The sequence below is a fragment of the Eptatretus burgeri genome, chromosome 2, assembly GCF_056783735.1.
Source record: "Eptatretus burgeri isolate ZD-2024b chromosome 2, Ebu_testis_v1, whole genome shotgun sequence".
NCBI classification, from domain to species: Eukaryota; Metazoa; Chordata; class Myxini; order Myxiniformes; family Myxinidae; genus Eptatretus; species Eptatretus burgeri.
The window spans coordinates 24,714,159-24,739,080 of NC_140962.1; the positions used below are offsets into that span (position 1 = coordinate 24,714,159).

The 24,922-nt window shown below is 40.8% G+C and overlaps 1 protein-coding gene and 2 pseudogenes across 2 annotated transcripts in view; all 3 read left to right on the forward strand.

Moving 5' to 3' along the window:
• Window positions 1-24,922, forward strand: part of LOC147031632 (uncharacterized) — a 99,433-nt gene that overhangs the window by 14,016 nt on the left and 60,495 nt on the right. For both annotated transcript variants that reach the window (XM_085866082.1, XM_085866073.1), the window contains exons 5-6: window positions 7,426-7,557; window positions 8,021-8,085. In XM_085866082.1, the coding sequence (XP_085722208.1) occupies window positions 7,426-7,557; window positions 8,021-8,085 (197 nt within the window). The remainder of the gene's footprint in view (window positions 1-7,425; window positions 7,558-8,020; window positions 8,086-24,922) is intronic.
• Window positions 13,431-14,358, forward strand: LOC147031633 (uncharacterized; annotated as a pseudogene).
• LOC147031634 (uncharacterized) lies at window positions 14,374-19,904 on the forward strand (annotated as a pseudogene).

Below are 24,922 nucleotides of genomic sequence, written 5' to 3' on the forward strand. Positions count from 1 at the left end.
GTGTCTCCCCCAAAGAAGTCTGCGTGATAGATCCAGCTCCCACACAAATAATAGCTGGCACAAGCTTTATGTACACAGACTTTATGAAGAGCAGGGGACGCAAAACGAGAAAGGAGGTGGTAGAAGATGAAGAGACTACCGACCTATCTGTAATCGGAAAATGATAGGTCCATAAACTCAACATCATTGCAGGAGATTCCAATAATCTTGAAGGTCTTGGTTTTCCCGGCGTGAAGCTGAGCAAAGTGTGACGTAGGGGCACCAATCCAGATGGAAGTGCAGTACTCCATCAAGTTGCGGATGAAGGCTTTGTTTGTGGATAGTTCAGTTGTGTTGTGCCAAGGAAGGAAGGAAGGAAGGAAGGAAGGAAGGAAAGTCAGCTGTGCCAAGGAAGGACTTTGTATGATGGAGGATGCCCAGTCGGTGACTGGCTTTGGATGCCAACTTTGACACGTGTTTTCCCAAGAAAGATCATGGCTGATAGTGAGACCCAAGAGTCTGAGTGACTGAACTTCCTCAAGGGGATTGTTAAGAAAGTAGATGGAAGGGTTTGCCTTTTGGTCCTTTCAGAGAGAGAGAGAGAGAGAGAGAGAGAGAGAGAGAGAGAGAGAGAGAGAGAGAGAGAGAGAGAGAGAGAGAGAGAGAGAGAGAGAGAGAGAGAGAGAGAGAGAGAGAGAGAGAGAGAGAGAGAGAGAGAGAGAGAGAGAGAGAGAGAGAGAGAGAGAGAGAGAGAGAGAGAGAGAGAGAGAGAGAGAGAGAGAGAGAGAGAGAGAGAGAGAGAGAGAGAGAGAGAGAGAGAGAGAGAGAGAGAGAGAGAGAGAGAGAGAGAGAGAGAAAATGAAAGATTTGTCAGGATTGAAAGACATATTCCAAGTGTTTGACCAACTTGTAATTTTGTCAAAGTCTGAAGAGAGGGAAGAGACTACTGCCAGCCTATCTGAAGAACAAAGGATGTCATGGCATAGGGTGGATTCATCAGGAAATAGATAAGGAGGATTGTCCAGACAGTCAGATATCATTGATGAAGATTGGAAATAGGACTGGGCCCAGAACACTGCCAAGGAGCACTCCAGCTTTAACAGGGAGAGGAAATGAAACGATTCCGTTGAGAGCCACATGATGGCTGCAAGAGCAGAGGAAGTCGGTAAGCCGTATGTGTGGAGGTGGCCTTTGATGCCAAAGGCAGAGAGTTTGGAGAGCAAAGTGGGATGCCAGAATGTACAGAAAGCTCAAGATATGTCTGGAGAAATGACCCTAATCTCATGTCTGACGATGAGGGCTGATATTATCCATTGTTGGGATGGATTGGAATGGTTTATCTGATCCATTGTTGGGATCTGATCCATCTCATGTCTGATCCATTGTTGGGATCTGATCCATCTCATGTCTGATCCATTGTTGGGAGAGTAGGAGCAGCATGTTCAAGGTGGAGTGACCGGGTAGGAATCCGAATTGGTGATCTGAGATAAGGCTGTTGGAGAAAAGGAATGATTTCATACCAACTCTGATAATGGATTCCATGACCTTGCTGATTGGAAGTAAGATAATAGGTCTGTAGTTAAATGGATTGGTTTTTGCACCTTTTTAAGTAATGCAGTGATGTTGGTGAATTTCCAAGCAGATGTAAGATGACCTAGGGCAGAAAGAGGATGTGCAAGAGCAGCAGCACAGCTTTTTCGGACACATGTGCTGATGCCGCCCGGTCCATTTGCAGAATCAGTCGAGGGTTGCCAGAAACTTCTCCACCTTATCAGTTGCAAAATACATGGATTCCAGGAGCAGATATATGCGACTGGGTAGGGTGTGTACACAGAGAGTGAGGGGTTGGAGATGTAAGATTTGGAAACAAATACAGAATTGAGGTATTCGGCCTTCTCATGAGTGGAGACTGCTGTGGTGCCATTTGGAGAGAGGGAAGGAATTGAGAAGGAGCATACTTCTGAAACAGACTACACAAGGTGCCACCAGATTTGTAAGTTCAATCTGGAAGTTGGACAGATATCGTTTTCTCACTCTCCTGAGAGTGGACACACACTTATTGCTGGCGTCACAGTCAAAGGTACTCCTGGAGATTGGGAGGTGTAAGATCAGTAGAAGCACAGTGATAAATTTAGTTATTGATGTAAAGTGCAACTCTACCGCTAGAGCGTGGTTCATGTCTATCAAATGGGAGGAGACAATAGCTCAGGAGAGGCACTAAAGAGTCAGGGACATCCTATCGGAGGAAGGATTCTGTTAAACAGATGAAGTTTGGTTCATCAGCAGCGGCCCGGATTTAGAGACTTATCAGGTTGGAGCATGCACCTCGGATATTTGAGGTCCATCCAGTTTAGGACAAGGGAGGAGGCTTGCTGGTATCCTGTGTCAGAGTGGCCACCAGTCCAGGATTGTGCTCAATAGCCAAGAAGACTGCTTAGGCAGCATCAACACTCTGTACAGAGTATGGCCCTAATGGATGGATGGATGGAGGAGGCATTGGTTGGGTGTAAGATGGGAGAGGGAGAAAGTTTTTGCAGGGGCAGGGTGAGGGGAAGGCTTTGGGGGGAAGGTGAGGGGGAAGCATTTGAAGGGGTGTATTGAGGGGGTAGCATTTAGAGGGTGAGGTGAGGAGGGATGCAGAAATGGAGGACATGAAGCTCTGAGGGGGGAAGCAGAAAGAGAGGACATGAAGTGGAAGGATGCCAATTCCAAATTCCAAAATTGAGCAAATGGAGATAAAAATGATGGGACGGGAGGTAAGAATTTTTGTGGAAGGCATGGAGAAAGATAATGATGTTGGTGCGGGAGGAGGGTTTGTTTACCAAGTGTTTAGCTGACAGACAGTTTTGAAAAATAATCTTTGTGAAGAAGAAGGAGCAGAGGAATAGTTCAGGTGAACAATAACAACTTGTGGGTACTTTCAATTGAGAAAATTTGAGAAAGGGAAGTATTTAAAATAAAAAAAATGTTTTTAAAGGAAGAAGCCTATATATTCAATCAAGATTTAGTTTGGAGATATTGAGAAAAAAAACATGGAGAACAGGAGGGGGAGGGGGAATAGGATAGTGTTGAAAAGGTCAAAAGTACAATCTTTTGGAAGAAAGAAGGAAAAAGAGGAAGATTGAGACAAAAGTGAAACAGGTTTTTCACAGCAGCTATCCGAGGAGTAGGCCTTGAACAACACAAACAAATTCTACTATACAGCAGAACAAGGTACGATTTAACATGAAAAATTAGGTGGAAACACCAACAGCAACACAGATGAAAACACAACAAAACTAGAGGGGCACTCGACAGAGCACATGCAGTACCTGTGCCACACAATGCCTGATCCAGGAGAACACATTGGGCCCAATACATTTTTGAAATATCGTGCCATATATCATTTTTATCCCAATCCCTCAATGGTGAAGAATCACCTAAAAAAAATTCTTGCATTCGGATCTTCAACAAAATTGAATCAATTCCACCTTGTCAAGCACCCAGCATGTCCACCAAGTTTCATCCAAATCCGTCCACAACTTTTTAATATATCCTGTACAAAAACAGACAGACAAACAGGGGTGAAAACATAACCTCCTTCCACCTTCATTGGCGGAGCTAACAACACGATGGGTCCCGTTCAAAAAAAAAATTAGCTTGAATGAGGGGGAAACAGCAGCTGCAGATTTGATCAACATGTTGAAAAATCCCCGAATCAGAAGTCCACTTGCCATGACAAAGTATAGTACATATTCCTCAGTTCTCAATACAGTTTACTGTTGTACAAGTAACTCCACAAGTTCACATTTTAACTTGCAACCTTCGGTGTGGTATCTTATTGAATGCTTAGATCAACTGCACTCTCATTATATTCCAACTTCAAAAAATTCCTTCATAAATCATAAATTCTTCATAAATCACTTCGTCATAAAATTCCACAAGTTTGTGAGACATTATCTCCCTTTTGCAAATCCATGCTCACAATTTTTGACTTATTTAAATGTAATTTAAACACTTCCTTACCTTATTCATATTCACTATTTTGCAATACCTTAAATCCCCACGACTGAAGTTGGGCTAACAAGTCTATCGCTCTCCAGTGCTTCCCTCAATCAATCCTTAAATATTGGTTTTACATTTGGGACTCATCAATCAACTGGTAGCTGTCCTGATTTCAGTGAGCTGTTAAATATATTGCTTAATACCCCCACTTACCTGCTCTGCAGGTACTTACTTACTGGTAGCTGTTGCATAAATAACGAAGTGAAATAACGATGTAATAAACCTGCCATCTCACTTTCATCATTGATTGTGGTTTGCCAGTAACCCCCTTCTCATGAAACTCCCAAAATCCAGAATCGCTGCCCACCTCCACTCATTCGTTCCTCTGTTTTTTTTTTGTTTGTTTTTTTCTCACCTGTGGAACTAACTTCCACAGTCTCCTAAATCTGTTTCATCCCTCCAAGGCTTCATGACAGCTGTTCACCACCATCTCAGATCATCCCCCATCCACAACCATAATCTTTTCTCACACCATTAACCCTCCCCAAGCCCACATCTTTCCACGTTTTTACATTTGTTCCTTCCTGAGAGTTTGTAGCTGGGTCCATCTTGTTTAGCCACTGGGTCCTCCCCCTCACTCTCATTCTTCCCTACATCCCATATTTCTCCTCTCCTCCTACCTCTATTTTTGTCACTCAATCCCGCTGTAGGTATGTTTCCCCCTGAGTACCTCACTCATTTGTTCCTTTTGTCTGTTACGTCCTGATCCATTCTATGTTCTATCTCGTCCACAAGCCTAGAATTCTTCTTCTCCTTCTCTTCCCTTCATAAGGGGTGAGGTCCAATGGTACCAATGTTTTATATTGCCTTGACCACGATACTCCTGCACTTCCCTCTGTCCTCAGCTAACTCTATCTACTCTCAAACCACCCGAACTTATTCATATCCCTCCTCACGCAATCTTCCAATCTCAGTCACGGTCTACCTCTTTATCTCCAACCTTGCTCCCTCAACTTATCTGCTCTCTTTGCCATTATCTCTTCCCCTATCCACCCCACATGACCAGCCCAATTTAGCAGATATTTTACCAATCTCCCCATAAAGCTTACTTGCACACCAATCTCCTCACCGAGGTCATCCATCCTCCTTCTATCCACCCTCTTCACTCCCACAATCCTTTTGACCCAGTTGTTCTCGCAGAACTGCAACCTCTGTTGTTGTCTCTCTGTTAGTGCCACCATATCCAGACTGTAAAGGTAAGCCAGCAAACACATGACACCAGAACTTTCCCTTTCAGTTTCCTTGGAATTTTTCTGTCTACCATCATTTCCTCAACCCACCTCCATGTATTTGCACCTGCCGGTACTCTGCATCTCTGCCTCTGATGTGACCTGGTCACTGTTCCCCTCAGATACTCAGACCTATCTCCCTTTCTGATCTCCTTTTCCTCTAACCTGATATTCATTTATTTTCTCTGCTGCCCGACCAACATCATCTCAGTCTTCTCCATACTCATCTTCAATACATGTTTCCCAAATGCCTCCTTCCACTCCCCCAGTACCTTCCACTCCCCCAGTGTCCCTTATACATTCCTTCCACCACCCTAACTTCTGCTTCCAGCACTCCCATCCATCTCAGTGTCACCATCACCATTTCTCTTGGAACAGTGTCATCGGCCTTCTCAAGGTACACAAATCCCCATTCCATTTTTCCTCGCACCTGCAGCCACTTTTCCACCAGCTGTCTCAGCATGAACATCCCACCCATCATCCCCCTTCCCTTTAAAAACCCCTGTTGCTCTTCGCGGATCTCCGTCTCCACACTCTTCCTTATCTTCTCTTCCAGAATCCTCTCCAGTACCTTCATGCCATTATCGGCTCAATTAGCCGTGTTATCCAATCCTCCAGAATCGAACCCTCTCTCCTTCAAAAATTCAACTGCTCCACTGTTTCTGACTTCTCCCACTGATATTTGCATCTTAGACTTCTCTCGCTACAAATCCAATTGTTTACCTGCACAGTCACATTCTCCAACTCTTAACAGAAGCCTTTCCAATAATATGTTGACGTGACTACTGACTCATCCCTAGATGCTCACCAACCTCCACTATCTCCACCATAGATGAAGATCCAATAACAGGTAAAACTACCCCTCCCTAACAGCTTGGTATTTCAAAATCGCAGATGCGCATGGGTTACCCAACATTTTGGTCAATAACACCACTGGGAGGGTACTGTCACGTAGACAGCAACCTCCTGCCAAAACTCTACCACACCAGTGGCAGTTACCGTCCATGCTGAAGCCGCTGAGACTCCTAGGAAAGCCAAACTAAAATTGTTCCCCTTAAGCCGGCTGTTGCCAGACTGTGATCCAGCCAGACCTATTACTATGCCGGGCAGAAAACCGAACAACAATAAAATTAACCCCTCTCGGAATCCCAAACGAAATTATCGTCTGTGCAATGCAATGGTGGAAACCAGGAGCAAGTTGTCCCTTAAAATATCTTTTGAAAATTTTTTGGCACAATATATGATAAACACAAATCCGAGACTACAAGCCAACAACCTTTCTCCCCTCTCAGTGCCACACACACTCAGCACTCAAATGAGACCGGGCAGCACAGAGGAAAAGGCAAATGACGAAGAGCACAGAGCTTGTCTCTGCCTCCCAAGGCTCACAATGATAGTCCGCAAAGGTCTTCACCCCCAGAGGTTTCGCCACTCATAGTTCCAGGAGTTCTACCAATTAGTGTCATCATGGCATCATTACTGATGGCCTTGAAGACCTCGCCCTAAGGCCCATGTCTCTACCTCCGGGGAACATCCACAAATCCCAACCTTGGCAATGAACAAATACCTGCCTCCAGCACACTGATAGCTCCTCCACTGCTGTCTATCTCCCTCTTTTGGTGGGGGGGGGGGGGAGAGGGGAACGTGACCCTGCCAGGACACACCGTTTTGCAGAGAACAAATATATGGGATTTTTTTAACCTACATAGATACCTGTACAAGCACATTCTCCCATCTCCTTTGCAGGGAACATTTAAAGAACCCTTACACTAAACACCCTTAATACAAGGAAGAAGTTCTTAAGCTATTTGAAAATACATGGTCTAAGTCTTAATCTAACAATTGCTCTTTCCCCATAAATGCAACAATGCTTTTAAATCCTCCCTTTCCACTTTTTTCTTTCCTCCCTGCTCTCACCACTCGTTGCTTTTTTTAATGGCTCCCTCTTTGTAGCTTTACTCTTTTCATGAGCCTAAAATTGCCTTTTTCTCTTCCTCAACCCCCACTGTAAATCTACCTACTCCCCATCTGTCTGGGGTCGCCCCCCCCCATTTTGAAAAGACTTATTTTGCCCCTAGAAATGTTTCCACTATTTCCTAAATGCAAAACCTTGCTGCAGCCCCATCTCATTGTTTCACCTGTAACCACTGCTATCATTTCCAACTCCAACCAGCTGATCGGAGAGTGGAGACCATGACAAGGGACCCACCACAACCCAGACGTAGGGCCCACCGAGAGCCTTCGAGATACTCAACGATAGGACAAGCATCCGCACAGCAGCCCCCACCCAGGTGGAGGCAGAAAGGTGGGAAGGTTAAAAAGTAGGCCGCCAACTCTAGGGCAAATATATTGGAGTGATAGATCCAAGATTTTGATTATTGTAAGGAACAACTGGGTGGGATGGAGAGGTGTCTACGTGTCTCTTTAAAATGTTGAAAAATACATTGCCAGTAAGTACCATTGGTGCATCGTGTTCACTGAGAATATCTTGGTTATATTTTCTGATGAAAACAAGTTAAAATAAATTTCGCTATTTTTAAATGATGTGTAATAATTTATATTTCAAAAAAAAAAAAAATTTTTTGTATGTATAATAAGGTAAATGCATCATAATAATTTTTCGAAAAAGGAAGGAGAGGAGTCCAAACCCACCACCTCCCATGACATACAACTCTGTGATGCATGGTATGCAGAAAAATGGTTTATATTTGGAATTATTTCGAAGTATCCCAAAGTATAACTGACTGTAGCTTCTCCCATCTTTACAGTGAATAAAGGTTCATTCAGTGAGCCAGAAACATCAGCAAAAGAAGAGATCACGCCCTCTCCAAAGGTAACTGGCTTTAGATGCGTGAGTAAAAACGAGCTCAAAATGACGCTTCAAAACCCCAAATCACTATGGATCCATCTAAAGGTCACACCACAAAGATTTCTTCTTCGAGGGGGTCGATGAGGAAATATTCCTTTTCACGATTCTACACAAACCTACACACACACACACACACACACACACACACACACACACACGCACACGCACACGCACACGCACGCACACACACACGAGGGTGGATACTTTGAGACCTGGGAAGGCTCTGTTTCACCTTTTCAAACCCACATATGGAGTTAACAACCAACGACACACTGCACACACACACACTACAATAACATATTTTATAAGTGTCAAGGATGTTATACATGAGTACTGTACTGCATTGTGCTGAAACTTCAAACTGCTTTCCCACATGCCTCGTTAAAGATTGGCTGATACATTCTGCTCAGATTACAAGGTCCTGCAGATTTATGATGGTTCACTTTTTAGGTCCACAATGCAGCTGCCCATTTATATTGCCAACATTAACCTTTTCTCTCATGCTCTTGAGGGAGTCTTCCCTTTGACTTAAACATAAAAAACTAGAGGGGGAGCACTCGGTACAGTGCAAAACCTCCACCGCCAATACTGCTAGGTCACTAAAGTGAACCTGATATCCTATTCATTCAATTTGACGTCAACAGTGCTGACAGAGTTATAGTTTGCAACTTTCCCTTTTACTTTTAACTTTTACATACTCAATTCATTCGTCATAACTAGATTCCTTGAGAGAGAAATTGATTTTACATGGGTATAGCCACCGGAAGTTCCAAAATCAGCCGCAATTAAAATTCTGGCATGTTTTTTTTTGTTGGAAATCACTTATAACATGTAGAAATGCAAAAAAAAAAATCGAAATTTTGTTGAAAAAAATTGCAAATTTTTTTTATTCTCTAACAATATTTTTTTTGGGGGGGGGGTTGGAAATCACTTAAAACATGTAGAAATGCAAAAAAAAAATTCAAATATTTTTTCAAATTGGCCGCCATAGCGGCCATATTGGATTTTGGACCAAGTCCAAAATCTAATGGCATGATCCTTGGACCAGACCTAACCCCCCCACCAAGTTTCGTTGAAATCCGTCGAGGAGTTTTTCCGTAATACTGTTCACAAACAAACAAACAGAAAGGGGTGAAAACAGTAACCTCCACCTATCTTCGATGGCGGAGGTTAACAAGAATAATAGCGTCATAGCCTCTTGTTAGACTCAAAAGTCTGTCATTACCTCCGTCACCGAAGGTGGACGAAGGTTATGTTTTCACTTCTGTTTGTCTGTGAGCGGGATATTTCAGAAAGTAAAGTACAGATAAAAAACAGATATTTGGTGGATATGTTGGGTGTGTGACTAGGACGAATTGATTGGGTTTTGGTGAAGATCCGGATCCGGATACCATAATTTTTAGGTGATTCTTCACTATTGAGATTTATGGCCAAATACGGATAGCACGATATCTCAAAAAAAGTTGGAGACGAATTCGAACGAAACTTGGTGAATGAGTTTGGTCGGTGACAAGAACAAGCTGATTAGATTTTGGTTTAGGTTCAGATGCAGATCCAGCCGATCAGTGGGATATAAAACGGAAACTGTTCAGCCTGGCAGAGAGAGGTATGCACTCCACTGGGGGCCGTCATAATTAGTCTCACCCAGTCTTTTGTGTGTCCACATCTTTTTCGCTTTAAATATGTTTTTCTCTGCAACCGCTTGTTCGATCGATGCAGAACTTTAAACACAGGAGGGACTCCCCATGTGGAATATTTTATTGCTGACTCTGACGTCATAAGTCACATATTGGCAGCCATATTGGATTAAAGGAAAGATTTGGACATCATTTTCTCTGAAACCGCACAAAAACAAAAAACAAAATTGAAACTTGGCATGTCATCAACTCCACATGGGTTACATAGGATGACAATGACATCATCGGTGAAGTGGTATTCCAGGCATAATTGTTTGAATTGAAATCCTTATCGGAAAAATCTGAAACTTCATATATCTGATCGATGACCGGATGTGAGTGAAGAATTTAATTTATGATATTCGTAACCCATGCCAATAAACTATGTGACATCGTTGCGTGCATGGATTATATGGGTGTCTTGGTCATCATAGCAGTGGACCATAATAGTCGTGTGTTTTGTTGGGGATGGTATTTTTGTTCAGAATAAATATGCGAGATGAGACCATGTGCTCTGCGAATGCCGTTCTAGTTTAATTATGCATTTAATTATCAATAGCCTACCTGGCTGAGAAGCCGAGATATGGGAAATGTGGGTTGTGAATGGCGGTCATTTTGAAATCTTAGAAGGCTGGTAAACAGGCATCAAAATAGAAATATTGTTTGTGTTTTTTATTCAATATAAGAAAAAGATTCAGTAGTGGATCTATGCAGCAGGTGTTGGAGTGGGGTCCAGTGGGGGGTCCTGTCGTTAATCAGCAGTAAAAGTATTGGAGAGTAAATAACAGCTTTGGTCAAAGACCTGTATCCTTATCCTTACTATAAGTATAATTCACAGACCAGTGTTTGTTCATGTGTTTGTTTTTGTGTCGCACTACTCCTCATCCTACAGTTCTGGACCGATTACATCCAGACTTGCTGCATAGGATCAGTATGACCCTAAATAATGTATAGGGGTGTTTTCTCTTTGCCGGTTGTCTTGGGGGAGGGGAGGGGGAGGGATGCAAATTCTCTATGTTGGTGTGCATCGTGTAGCACCGCCTCCAGGTGGGGGAGGGTATTACAATTGTCCACCATTTACAGTACAGTATTCCAGTATTCCTGTCCACACGTTTTCCTGTACAGTGAGGTCTTTTGAATTATAAGCAGTAGGTATGATTTTGCTTCATGCACATAGCACGGGGTTTTTTTTTTTTAGGCGTTTTTTTTTTAATATTTGCAAATCTCCAAAAAATTTTAAGAACCTCAAAATCTGTAGATTGTGAACCAGGCCCTTTACATGCACACCATGATTGTGTTCATGCCATATGAGGAGGTTTATGGTGAGTTAACTCATTCGTGCCCATTCAGAGAACATTCAAAACTTTTTGCCGTGATGAACTGATGAAAATGATGACGTTCTGTTCCTTTTTCAAAGCAGTCTATGATGGATAGTTTGAATGAGGGAATTGCATTTAATCTAATTGTAGCAGGAATAGTGTGATATGCAGTTCTTAAAAATATGTGGATATACATATAAATAAAAGATTAATAGGAATATATGTATATGTATATATATATATATATATATATATATATATATATATATATATATATATATATATATATATATATATATACATATATAGATATATATTACACTATATATATATATATATATGTTATATTAAGATCTTTCTCACCACTGACTGACTCACGAAATGATATTAAAAATCGGTACTTTCCGGGTGACGTAAAAAGCTGAAATTTTGCATGCCGATGGACACCGAAGCCGCAACACCGGGATAAATCACAGAATCATCTGACAACATCCACAAATGAAAATATAAGTAAATGAAAACAATGCAGGTGAGCGACCTGAGACAAGGGGGAAGCACAGTTGATATGCTTACACAGTGTGCAAGCAATGTGAATGCATACCCCGCTTTCAATATATATATATATATATATATATATATATATATATATATATATATATATATATATATATATATATATATATATATATATATATCATCAGACTTTTTCCAACTTTATTTACACATTGTAACCCATAACTTCCAATGAAAAACGACTTCTACAAATTTCAGAAAATTAATTGAAAATATAAAACGAGACTATCTTGTTTGGAGGAGTATCCACCACCCCCCCTCCCATATAATAGAAATTGTAAATTAGCTCAGGTGTAACGAATCACCTTCAAAATCACACACCAAGTTAATTTGCCTAAACATGTGTTAAATTGTAGTGATTGTGATGATTTGAGAATAAAATCAGCTGTTCCTGTAGGTTTCCTCTGCTGGGTTGTGAATTTTTCAGCAAAGACTCAACCATGAGAGTCAAGGAGCTTTCAAAAGACCTCTGGGATAATATTGTGGAAAGGCACAGATCAGGGGATGGGTATAAAAATATTTTGAAGGCCTCAACTATCCCTTATTGTCAGGTCAGGCCAGATCAGATTTGTGACTTGCTACAGCAACATGATGTCACATTCATATGATTCAGTGTAAAATTCTGCATCTTTTGGTGTGCACTGTGTTCAGTAATGTTAATTACTTTTTTATTTATGAACACAAATGTGAAAAAGTGGCGTTTTGTAACATTTTTTTCCATATTTGTTCAACTAAAATCACCATAAATATCAAAGTTAACAAATTTCAAGGTATTTATGCATGACTTGGTTATTTGACATTAATATTAGTGATATAGAGTCCGAATCATAGCACTCTTTCAAATCATATAGCAGGGAATTTAAATATATACACGACAGTCAAATCTCCCATGAGTTGTCGTTTTTGGCCAGTATTATCACTGTAACATTGTAATCTCAGTTCAAGGGACCTATATAATTCATTAACAACTATTCAGTAGGGTTTTTCTAATATTTTGACTTACTTTCAATTAAATTAATTGTTTTGATCAATTATTTTTTCATATTATTTTGCATTTTTAATACTTTTCTTAACAGTTTTATAGGGTCAATTTTATTTTCAATATGTTAACCCATGGATTAGGCTGCTTTCATATTTAATTCATACATAAATGTATTAAAGTAATTATATTTGATCTGGTCCCCTCATCACTGTAACCTTTGAGATAGTCCTTCAGAGTGAAGCAGTGCTAAAATAGAAATGATGACAGCATGTAACCAACTAACAGAATTTAGGTCACAGAAGTGATGCAGCCAAATGGGTTGTGTGAGATGTTTCAAGATGAGCTAACAACTGAAATGTAAAGATTACACAGTACAACCCCTTTAGTACACTATTGTTGGGAGCCAAAAGTGCCAACCATGAGTTAAGTAAATAAAACCGTGTACTAAATTTGCAGAAATACATGTATATACAGGCCACATAATTTGTGCTATTTCATATGATTGTGGTATTTATGATATTACCAGATATAAACAACAAAATATATTTCATTATCATTGTTAAAACTGCTGTTTCATCCAAATATTTGTCATATGTGTACTGTTTTTTACATATTTGGGATCCAAGCTAAAACCCCTGTAAGGCCCTCTCAAATAACATTGTTGTTGATAAAACATTGTTGATAAAACATATCATTGCAGCTTCTGGAACTGATTTATTTTTAATATTTCAGAAACCTGTTGCCACTTACCATATCAGCATGGCAGAAGAGGAAGTTGAGCCGAAACTTTTGAAGACAGAGAGCGGTACATGCATTATATGTGGGGGAAAATCTCCACTTTATGATTTATCATCCCCCAGATATGAAGAATCATGGAAAACCCTGTGCCAAGCTGCTGAGATTCAACATTTTCAGCCAATTATCAATACTGCTGAAAACAATGAAACCATCTTTTCTAATATTAAATATCACAGGGATTGCAGATCCAATTTCACCCATAAAATAAACTTTTAATTGTGAAGAAACAAGAGTACATAAATGAACAAGACTCTTTAAGGACGAGACATTCAACAAGGCAAGCATCTAGTACACAATCAAGAGTATACAATACGATATGCATCTTTTGCCAAAGCAAGAGCAAATACATTAAAGGAACTAATAGCCGGGAACCATTGAAGCCAGCAGTTGAGCTCAGGGCTGACAAAACCATTCGTGATATTGCAACTGAACTTCAGGATGACAGAATTTTATCTATTACTGCTCGAGATATTGTTGCTGCTGAAGCACATTATCACAAAACATGTTACAGGAATTATACGAGGGAACAAACTGAAAGAATCTCTTCTGAATGCAGTGGTGCAGACAATCCTTACCAAAAACAGGAGAGGGCTGCATTCAGCTAGGTGTGTGAATATATCCATATCGATGTCTTCTCAAACCCTCGTATTGTTGCACTGTCTGATCTCACTGCCAAAGTTGTATGCTTCATGGAAAGTAATTGGTTTGAAGTTACAGAGGCAACCAAAAATCAGATGCGACGCAATCTCTATGCAGAGTTTGGAGATTCTTTGCATTTCTTCACAGTTGCCCACAGAGTATATATATAAGGCCAGAGAACTTGACAGTAGACTCCATGGCAGTTGACTATGTTCAGTTAAAGGAAGAATATGACATTCTTGTGAAGTAGCAAGATCTAAAATCTATGATAACTCAAGTAGCCCAGCTTTTACGTGAACAAGTAAAATGTGCAATTAAAGAGCAGCCTTGGCCCCCTGACCCTCGGGAACTTAATATCACATACATATACTTCCCTGATTGCCTTGTGCAGTTCCTGAATCTCTTACTTAATGGTAAGAATGCAGCATCCTCCCTTTATGAGAGGCTTTCATGGTCCATTGCCCAAGACATTGTCACAGCTGTATCAGCAGGCAAAGTAATCACCTCAAAGTATATTTTGATTCCATGGGTTATAAAGACTGACAGGAAATGAGGAACTGATCAAATTCATGAACCGGCTGGGACATGCATCTTCTTACTCCACCTTAGAGGAGATTGAAACTGCACTATGTATTGAAAAGCTAAAGAGTGCAGAAGATTATCATTTCCCTCTTCCTTCCAATATACATTCCTTCATCCCAACTGTACTGTCATTTGACAACATAGATAGACAGGAGGAAGTACTGAGTGGTGCTGGAACTTCTCATCGTGTGAATGGCATAATCATTCAGCCAACATCATCATCACGTCAGCCACAAAAAGCAGTTATGACAGTAAACAAGAAAGACAAAAGGAGATCAATCTGTCCAAATGAGAGACAGCTTCCTCATTATATCTCTGGAAAATGAGAAGGACTGCCATCACTACCAGTGACTGAACTTCCTGAAAATGATGCAGCATTGGAAACTTCACAAAAGAATCACCTTTGGATGATAGCACGGGAACAAGAGACTGACAATCAGACGATTGCTTCATGGACTGGATTTAATATACAAACCAGAAGAGATATTGTAATTTCACAAGACACTGTGGGTTACCTCCCAACTATAAATGCCCCAGCTACAGAAATGGCAACTGTTCAAGAAATTATGTATCAGTCACTAAATATCCAAAAGTTGCTTCATCTCCAAAACATAGCAGTAGTAATGGATCAAACTCAATATGCCAAAGCAACAGAAGTGGCTTGCAAATATGCAGGTAAATATGGAAGCATTGTTCTGATGCTCGGAAATTTTCATGTGATGTGCAACTTTCTGTCCAGAATTGGCAAGCTCTTTTGAGATGCTGGGCTACGTGACCTGGCTGTGGAAGCAGGTTTTCATGTGATGTGCAACTTTTTGTCCATCATTAGCAAGCTCTTTGGAGATGCTGGGCTACATGACCTGGCTGTGGAAGCAGGAGTCATTGCTGAAGGATCTATAAATAAAGTCCTTGAAGGAAAGTGCGTTTTCACAAACGTTTCCACACCGGGCAGTACGTTTCCACAAACTCACCAATGAAGAAATGATGAGGTTAATATGGAGAAGCTTTGTACACTGGCTTGAAGAGAATCATGTTGAAGATCTTGAAAAGTTGAATCATACCATCCAGGAAGTCCACATGCTATGTAATGACACAAGTGTCGCAACTTATGATGCTGCAGTTAAGGATGAATCATGCAACAGAATTTTGCATATATTCAGTGCTAACTTAATATAAAGGTTCTGAAAACTGACAAAGGCCCATTGGCAGCATTTTGGATGACATATGTGGAAATGATCGAAATTTTGATTGGGCTTCTTCCTGCCGACAGAGAAGGTGACTGGCAACTACATCTTGCATGCATCAGAAAAATGATTCCATGGTGTTTTGCAATGGACAAAACCAATTATGCAAGGTATCTTCCAGTCTACTATGCCCAGATGTGCCAACTTCAGAAGACAAGCCCAGAGTTGTATGCTCACTTTGTTGGGGGTGGATTTTCAGTTCAGCTAAGCAGCTTCAATCCATTTGGTTGAATAGCAGTGGATCAAACAACTGAAGAGACTGTCAATAAGGACACCCAGACTGCAGGAGGAACATGTGGCTTCAGCCTGAAACCAGGAACTGTTGCCAGGTATTATCTTACAGCTGAACATCGAGCTATGGCATTGAGGAAACTGCGTGAACATGTAGGCCTATCTGCTAGATGTGGAGGACTTAGTCATACAGATTTACGGCATTCACGAATCAAGCGAGATGAGTCTGATGTTACATCAATGGTTGATCTGTTGGAGAACAGTTGGTCAAATCCTTTTTATCAGGATCCATCAGATCTCATCGACCTGTCCACTGGAGCAGTGGCCACTCCTGAAATATCTAATGACATTTTCAAGGCACAGGAGAAAGGAGAAGAAGCCTACCAGAATTTCAGGGTGCACAGACTTGAGAAGGGTGAAGGGTTCTATGACACACTGAAAAAAACTTAGGCTGAAAACGTTTTCTTCAGTGAATATGAAGCTAGTGAAAGGATCAACTAAAGAAGTTATCTTGAGAGCTGATCGGAGATTGTTTGGCAACATGATCCTCATTGCCCAGAACAGAAAACTAGATATGTGCAAAATTTTGTGTCACCCTCTTGGTCCTCTGCCATGGGCACTTGCAAATTGTGATGGTACAGTGAAGAAAACCAATAAATCTGTCATCACAAAGCATCTGGAGACAAAAGTATCAGCCACTGAAGAACTTCCTCAACCAAATGCTACACTGATTGATGCAATGGGGCTCATTCAGAAGATGCATGGAGAGAATCACACCTTTGCTGAGCTGTCTGATCGTGTTTTAGCACAAATACTCCATACCAGCTATGGAAGTAGTAGAACTGATGTAGTATTTGATGTGTACAGAGACCACTCAATCAAATCTGCTGAACATGTCAACCGCGGTTCACAGGAAGGAATAACCTTTAGTCAGATACGACCAGGACATAAAATAAAATAACTGGAGAAGGTTATTGGCCTGTGCTGAGAGTAAGAATCACCTGATACAGTTTCTCAAGGACAGCTGGAAAGATCCCAAGCGAAGACAACAACTTAGCAACAAAACAATGTTTGTCACATGTGGTGAAAAATGTATCAAGTTCACCCAAGAGAGCCATGAGGAGATAGAAACTCTTAAATCAGACCAAGAGGAGGCTGACACTCGGCTCTTATTAGATGCCAAGCATGCTTCAGTGAGTTATCCTGCATTACTCATAATAGCAGATGACACATATGTGTTCATCATTGCTCTTGGTCTGTGCAGGCAAATCAACAGTGAAATGTCTATAAGGCGTGGAAACAAAACTCGTCTTAAGGCACAGTCACACCTTGACATTTTAGCCAGCGATGGCAACGTGTCAAAATGTATGTAAAACGCTGGCTTACGTTGAACTTTTGATGTTTTTTTTTTTTTAAGATTCGGACGTATTCATAACGAGTTGGTCGTATGCATAACATATTAGTAACGGACACAGAACGTTTCGTTGTCTTATAGATAACTTATACCAACGAATGCTTCGCCAGTTGTCGGCGTTCACAACCTATGCCCAACGATAGTCGAACTTATGCAGAGCGCTGCACGTATCGCCGACGATCACGTGGCGTAGCCTATTAAAAGGCTGCTGCACAATGATTCAAATCATAACCGCCGGAGAAATGGAAGTGTCAACATCGCAGTCACACCTTGGCGATCTTGCCAGCGTATGCCGACCTAAGAAAAATGCATCTAAAACGCTGGCGCATGTCGAATACGGTATCGGCAAGTTTGGTATACGTGAATAGAACGCTAAAGTACGCTATCATACGTCGTAGTAAGTGGAGTACGTCTTGTAATTTTAAACGTGTTAAAAATTTTACGACATACTTGCCGTATGCCTCACACGTTCCGCATGCGATGGTAATAAGTTGTACGCGCGATATGCGAACGTTGGCACATGTCGACAAAAGTTACTTGTAAGTTACTCATAAGTCAAAACACGTCTAGCTAATGTCTAGCGTACCCGAAAGTTATTTCTAACTTATGAGTAACGTAGTTTCAACCAATTCCTTACGTATTTCCAACACACATTGACGTATGTAGACGTATTTGACTGACGTCTTCCGGACGACCAAAGAACTAAATGAACGTGTTTCTAACTTACAACTACAATATAATGGCGTATTGGCAGCGTTTATGGGAATTGGTATATAGAAATGGGCTTCACACAGGAGGAACCCGTCAGTGTTCCAGACTCCATGGTTTTTTTTTTGGGGGGGGCGGGGTTTCTTCGGCATGACGGTGATGTTGACACTTCGATTTCCAGTGCGGTTATGATTTAAATCGTTGAGCGGCAGCCTATTAATAATATGATAACCGCACTCGAAATCGAAGTGTCAACATCACCGTCATACCGAAGAAAAAAAACAAACAAACAAACAAAAAAAACCATGGATTCTGGAACACTGACGCTAAACATTACCTCGACGTGTTTCGACTTATGAGTAACTTACAAGCAAGGAGTGTCGACGTGTGTCAACGATCGTGTAGCGTGTTAACAACATGTCACTCACAGGTTAAAAATAAGTTTCAGGTATGCTAAACATTACCCCGACGTCTTTCAGCCCATGAGTAACTTAAAAGTAACGTGTATTGACGTGTGTCAACGATCGCGTAACGTGCCTACAACACGTTACTCATAGGTTAGAAATAAGTTTCGGGTATGCTAAACATTACCTCGACGTGTTTCGACTTACAAGTAACTTAAAAGTAACGTGTGTTGACGATCGTATAACGTACCTAAAACTTATGGCCAGCGTAGCGGAACTTGTGAGTCATACGCTGGCATAAGTCGTAAAATTTCAAGCATGCTAACATTTGAGGACAACCGCAAAGTACAACGATGAAAGCCAGCATACTACAACGTATGGCAGTGTTTTTCAGCGTGCTCTCAATGTTTCCAAAACTTACCCATAACGTATTGGACGTGCGCCAGCGTTTGACAAATTTTTCAAAAATCGGCATAAGCTGGCTAAAACGTCAAGGTGTGACTGGGCCTTTTGGCTTGTCAACATCTCACGATGAGCCACTGCACTTGGAGTTGAAGTGTGCACTGCAATGTTGGGACTTCACCCTTGGACTGGCTGTGACACAGTGAGTGCACTGGCAGGACAGGGAAAGTTGAAAGGACTGAAACTCATCACCCCAAATGAGAAGTACAGGGATGCATTTACTTCACTAGGAAGCCAATGGGATTTGTCTTCAAAAATGTTTAATACCATTCAAGAGTTCATTTGCAAGCTGTACAGCAGAAATTCCAAAGTGCATGAAGTAAATGAACTAGGGTATGACATTTTCCGATGCCACAGAGGGGAAATTGACTCTGCCCAGCTGCCACCATGTGAAAATACCCTCCTGCAACACACACGCCGGGCAAACTACCAGGCTGCAATATGGAGGAGGAGCTTAGACAATTCCCCTGCCATTCCAGATCCTACAGAGGATCATGGTTGGGCCAAATGTCAGGCCGGATCTCTCATGATCAACTGGATGACCACTTCACCAGTACCTGAAATGGTCATAGACCTAATTTCATGCAGATGTACTCGAGCATGCCGACCATCAGAATGCACATGCATGTTGAATGGAATCAAGTGTACAGCAGCATGTAAGCTTGTGGAATGTGCTAACATGGTTGATGAAGACAGTGATGACCACTACCAGTATGCAGCAGATATGTGTGACAGTGAAGACGATGATTAATAGCAATCTCATACACATGTACTTTCTATTCTGGCAACATGCTGTTTAGCATTCCTATAATAAACTAATTTCATGCAAGAAAATAACTGATAAAAATCAATTACAATTATTCTTACTTTTTATGAACGATGATACAGTCTATATCATGTTATTCAGATGTACAATATGTGGTGAAACATAATCAAAATATAAAACAGCTGATACTGCAAAAGTGGTAGCTTGTTCATATTTTAATATAGACCTGTTTAGCAGGAGAAAATGTAAAGGTATCATCATTGACCCTGTGAACATATCCAAAAAGGTGTAAGAAATGTTTACCTATATAAGTTACATCTTATGCGAGCATCTTGAACAGAAATTACACTGATATTATTGGACAAACGTAATGACTAACACTGCAATTGGCCGTTATATTTGATTCAATTCATAGGTATATAAAGTGAAACAATGGTATAATTAGGACTCTAAATCACGAATATTACTGTTTAATATCCAACTCATGCATAAATACCCTGAAATAAGTCAACTTTGATGTATATATGGTGATTATAGGTGAAAAAAATGTGGAAAAAATGATAAAAAACGTAACTTTTTCACAACATTTGTGTTCATAAATAAAAAAGTAATTAACATTACTGAACAAAATACACACCAAAAGATGCAGAATTCTATACTGAATCATATGAATGTGACATCATGTGTTTATGTTAAGCCATTGTGGAGATATGGCCAATTTACTGACATATATCAAGGTCATTGAAAAGTGGTGGCTATTTTTAAAGATGGCCGCCAAAATACCATTTAGCTGGGCATGAGAAGCGTCCATCACACGATTCCATACTCTACAGACATAAGGTAACTGAAAAGCATTGTGGCTTGTCGTCCCTCAATTTGGTAGTCAACACTTCATTTTTGATGTCTGGCTCATGGACTAAATTACATGAACAGATATGTTGAACGTTTCAATTCTTTAACTCATAGGGCATGACATCTTCCCTATCTGCAGGCAGATTATGCTGAGCATTTTAAAAATGGTGCTGTTTGTAGAAAGATGGTGATTTACACGAAGATGTGCTGAATGTTTCCATTGTGTAATGTCTAGGTGGTGACCTGCTCACTACTGGAGAAATCAATATATGCTGTTCGTGTTTTTATTCTGAAAGTAACTTGAGGTGATGGCATCGCGGGGAATGGTGTGTTACACTAGTGAGGTGAGGTCAGGTATGGGAGCATGTGCCGGAGCAGCGCATCGCTGCATCCACTTTCAGCGGGTACTCCAGGGGCCTCTGTCTGGCCATCGCCATCTCCTGGAGATGTTGATCAACCTGCTGCAACCACGAGCAACGTAGTTGGCCCATTGGCCTCTGCCACTCACGAGGCTCCCTCGCTGAGAGAATCTGATGAGATTGGTGTTTATGCCGCGAAGCTACAATACAGTACCGTATGTTTCAAGTGCACATGGTGAGACATCCCACGAAACTATGTTTATCCTGCAAAGCTACAATGCACGTACAGGAAGCAGGTCATGCTTATGGCTCGTGGAAGATTTTTTTTGCATACGTACAGTATTGTACTGTACATAAATCCAGCTCTTTTGTGCATGGCTCATGGAAGATATGTTTGAGAACTGTTACACTTGCGGCTCGGGGAAAATAAAAAAATCGCCATGAAAACCACGAATACACAGGGCAATTTCCCGTGAATGTCGGAGCATGTCACAAATTATCAACAGCGAATACGTGGAACCCACGAATGTTGGAACTGCGAATATTGAAACTGTGAATGTCAGGGTCCGGTATATTTTCATCTATCTATCTATATATTACTAAAACTCTCATCTTGTATGTATGTTCCTGAAATACAGCCAAAACGGTATACGATAGTGCAAAAATTTTAGGGCCACCTTACTCACCATTCGCCTGCGGTGTACAGTGTCAAATTTCGTTCAAATCGGGCAACGAAAAAAATTATTAAGAAATCCATTCCCGATTCAGTCAAGCACTCTTCGGGAGAATTTGATCAATGTAAACAACCTCAGCGGTATAGTTCGCTGGAGCTATCTTTTTATTTCTTGAAATGTTTTTTTTCATCAACCGCTGTCACAATGGGAACCCAACGGGTTCACGGGTTGTCTAGTATATCTATAAAATTCACACGTGCCGTAAAGATTAAAGATCATATCTACAATTGAGAAACCATAAAGCATTGCAAAATGCAAAGCCCAACCACATTTGAACTCAAATTAAACTTGAAGAAAACGAGTTTTAAAAAAAATTGTACATTTTATTCATTTGTGTTCTCCATATTCTCATAATAAAGGTTTGTTGAAGATTTGATGACAAAAACTCCATTAGTAAAAATGTCATGGACTGGACAGACACACTGAATCTGAAATGGCAAATAAATAAAAAAACATGGAAGTGATAAAAAAAAACTTGCCTTGCTTAATGTACTGTGGTGGGGCTAATAATGGATATTTATAGTCACTGACTTTGCCCTTAGACATTTTAACCAAAAAAATTTCTCTTTCATATTCTCACAATAAAGGTTTATTGAAATTTTGATGACAAAAGCTCAAATGGTACAAAAGTTATGGCCTAGATAGATGACCAGACACAGAGAAGTGATTGCAAAATCCTCTATCCTGCTGTGCCTGGGAGAGCTGATAATATTCTTCTGTTTGTGGGGTAGATGGAGTAATTTCATAGGAAAGATAGGATCGTATTGAGTTGCTTGGCCCATGGACACGTAGGAGACATCTCAATGTAAACTAAGGAGGGAAACTGTGAGATTAAGTGTTACATGTGACCACACGGGGGTGGTGCAGTGTTAATTAGACAGGGATTAAGGATAAGTTCTCCAGTATGTAATTGCCTCCCTATGTTTTTTGGATTACAAAGGAGCAATGGAAGAATCGCGTTTATCTAACATGACCAAGTCGGCAAGAAGCCCCGCCTCCAAGGGTGATGGTGGGTAAAGTCACGCCCCTGACGCTGATGATTGATGGGGTGAGATAAAAAGGTCAGCAGAAGAGAGACAAGATCAGAGAGAAAGGCTTGAAACGGGATAGACGTGAGAGAGGCAGAATCGGTGGTTGAAATAGCAGGGCATTACGGCTGGTTTTCCTTTGACGCACGAAGAAGATGGCATGATTGTCGTATTCACGCTGAGATGAATTAGCTCGCGTGGTGGAGCAAGACGCTAGCTATCGACTCTTGGCTGATCGTGAGAGACCGACCTCAAAGCCTCGTGTATAATCACCAAAGAGAGCAGCTGTGTCGGCCAACGAGATTGACGAGGAAGCTGCATGGCAGTTCCTGAGCCCTGACGTCGAGTGCCATCTTCTAATTACCTCCTGCACATATTTCCGCCCAGAGAGTGATTGGGTGCCATTTTGAGTGCATTTTTCCCACGTAGTGACGAAGCGGTTTTGGTGACCTTCAAGCTTGAGTAGCCCATCCCTGGGCACACAGCTAAGTGCCGGGATAAAGGAGGGATTTTTCTTTTATTATTCTGTTCCCTTGCCTGTATTTAAGTCTGCGTGGAGGCGCCTCAATTTGATTTAGATTTAGTTTACCACACGTTTTTCTTTCATTATTATAATCTGAATTATTGTCATTGTAAATATTTGATGACTGTCATTAAATTAACCATTTAATTTCATTTCATTTGCTCGTGTCCGTGCATCTGTTGTGAGTCGAATACAACCTGTGTGCCTCCATCCTTTACCGCCATTTCTTTCCCGCACGCATTAATATCCGAGAGTCTCGGCTGTGGGCCTCCAAGGGAGAACTGTTAGGCCATCCGTCCATGTAGGGAATAAACCCTCTGGACACGACAATATTATCCTTGCCTTTGAAAACACCATAAGTTTGAAGAGTGGTCAAAAATAAGAATGTGGTGTAGTATTGTGGCATCGTAATGTGGTGATTTTTCGTTGTTATTCTTCTCCTCATTCATCACAATCCCACAACAAATGTAAAATGACAAGAGATGCCATGATTGTAATCCTTGAGGATTATTGTGTCGTATTGTGGTATCCTAATGTGGTGTTATTCCTACCTTGTATGGAAGGTTTTCTTGAGATTTCATCCCCTGTTTTTACATTTTTAATGTGTCCATCCGTCCGTCCGTCCATCCGTATTTTCGTTTACACGATAACTCAAGAAGCAAATTGTAGAATTTCATCAAACTTTTTAAAAAGGTAAAGCAAGACAGGGCAATTAAGTGATTAGATTTTGGCCCAGATGTTATAAAGGTCAAAGGTCAAACTCTGCAATTTTACTGTTTACACCCTAACTCAAGAAATATTGGACAGAATTTCATCAAACTTGGTACAAAGGTAAAGTTAGACAGGGCAATTAACTGATTAGATTTTGGGCCAGATATGATAAAGGTCAAGGGTCAAATATGTCAATACTCAAGTGTTTGTGCGGGAGAGCGGAGGCATACCCGTCAACTGTGTGCAGTCGAATTACTCTCGTTTTTCTTGTTTCTGCGATTTATTTTTTTTAAGTAATAAAATGTTTAATATTTTATATGTTGTTATTTTGGAATGCATTAAATCCATCTATGTTATTAAATTGTTTTAATTCTTGTTTCAGTTGATTTGGGTGATTGTTTGGAAACGTATCGCTTTTGGAATGGTACTGTCCATCTTCCCCCCTCCCACGAGTCCACATTTACATTTGATTTCTTTTCCTAATAAAACGATTAATGTTTTACATATTTTTTTAATTTTGGGTTGCATGCACTAGCCCAGAGGCAAAGGAACTTCCTCACGTTGGAATCACCATTATTGCTTCAGCAGCTATTGAGGTAGGTTGGGCTACAATTTCACATTGTTTTGAGAGGGGAAGAAGAAGAAGAAGAAGAAGAAGAAGAAGAAGAAGAAGAAGAAGAAGAAGAAGAAGAAGAAGAAGAAGAAGAAGAAGAAGAAGAAGAAGAAGAAGAAGAAGAAGAAGAAGAAGAAGAAGAAGAAGAAGAAGTTCAAATTGGCGTTTTAGCGATCTCCCAAT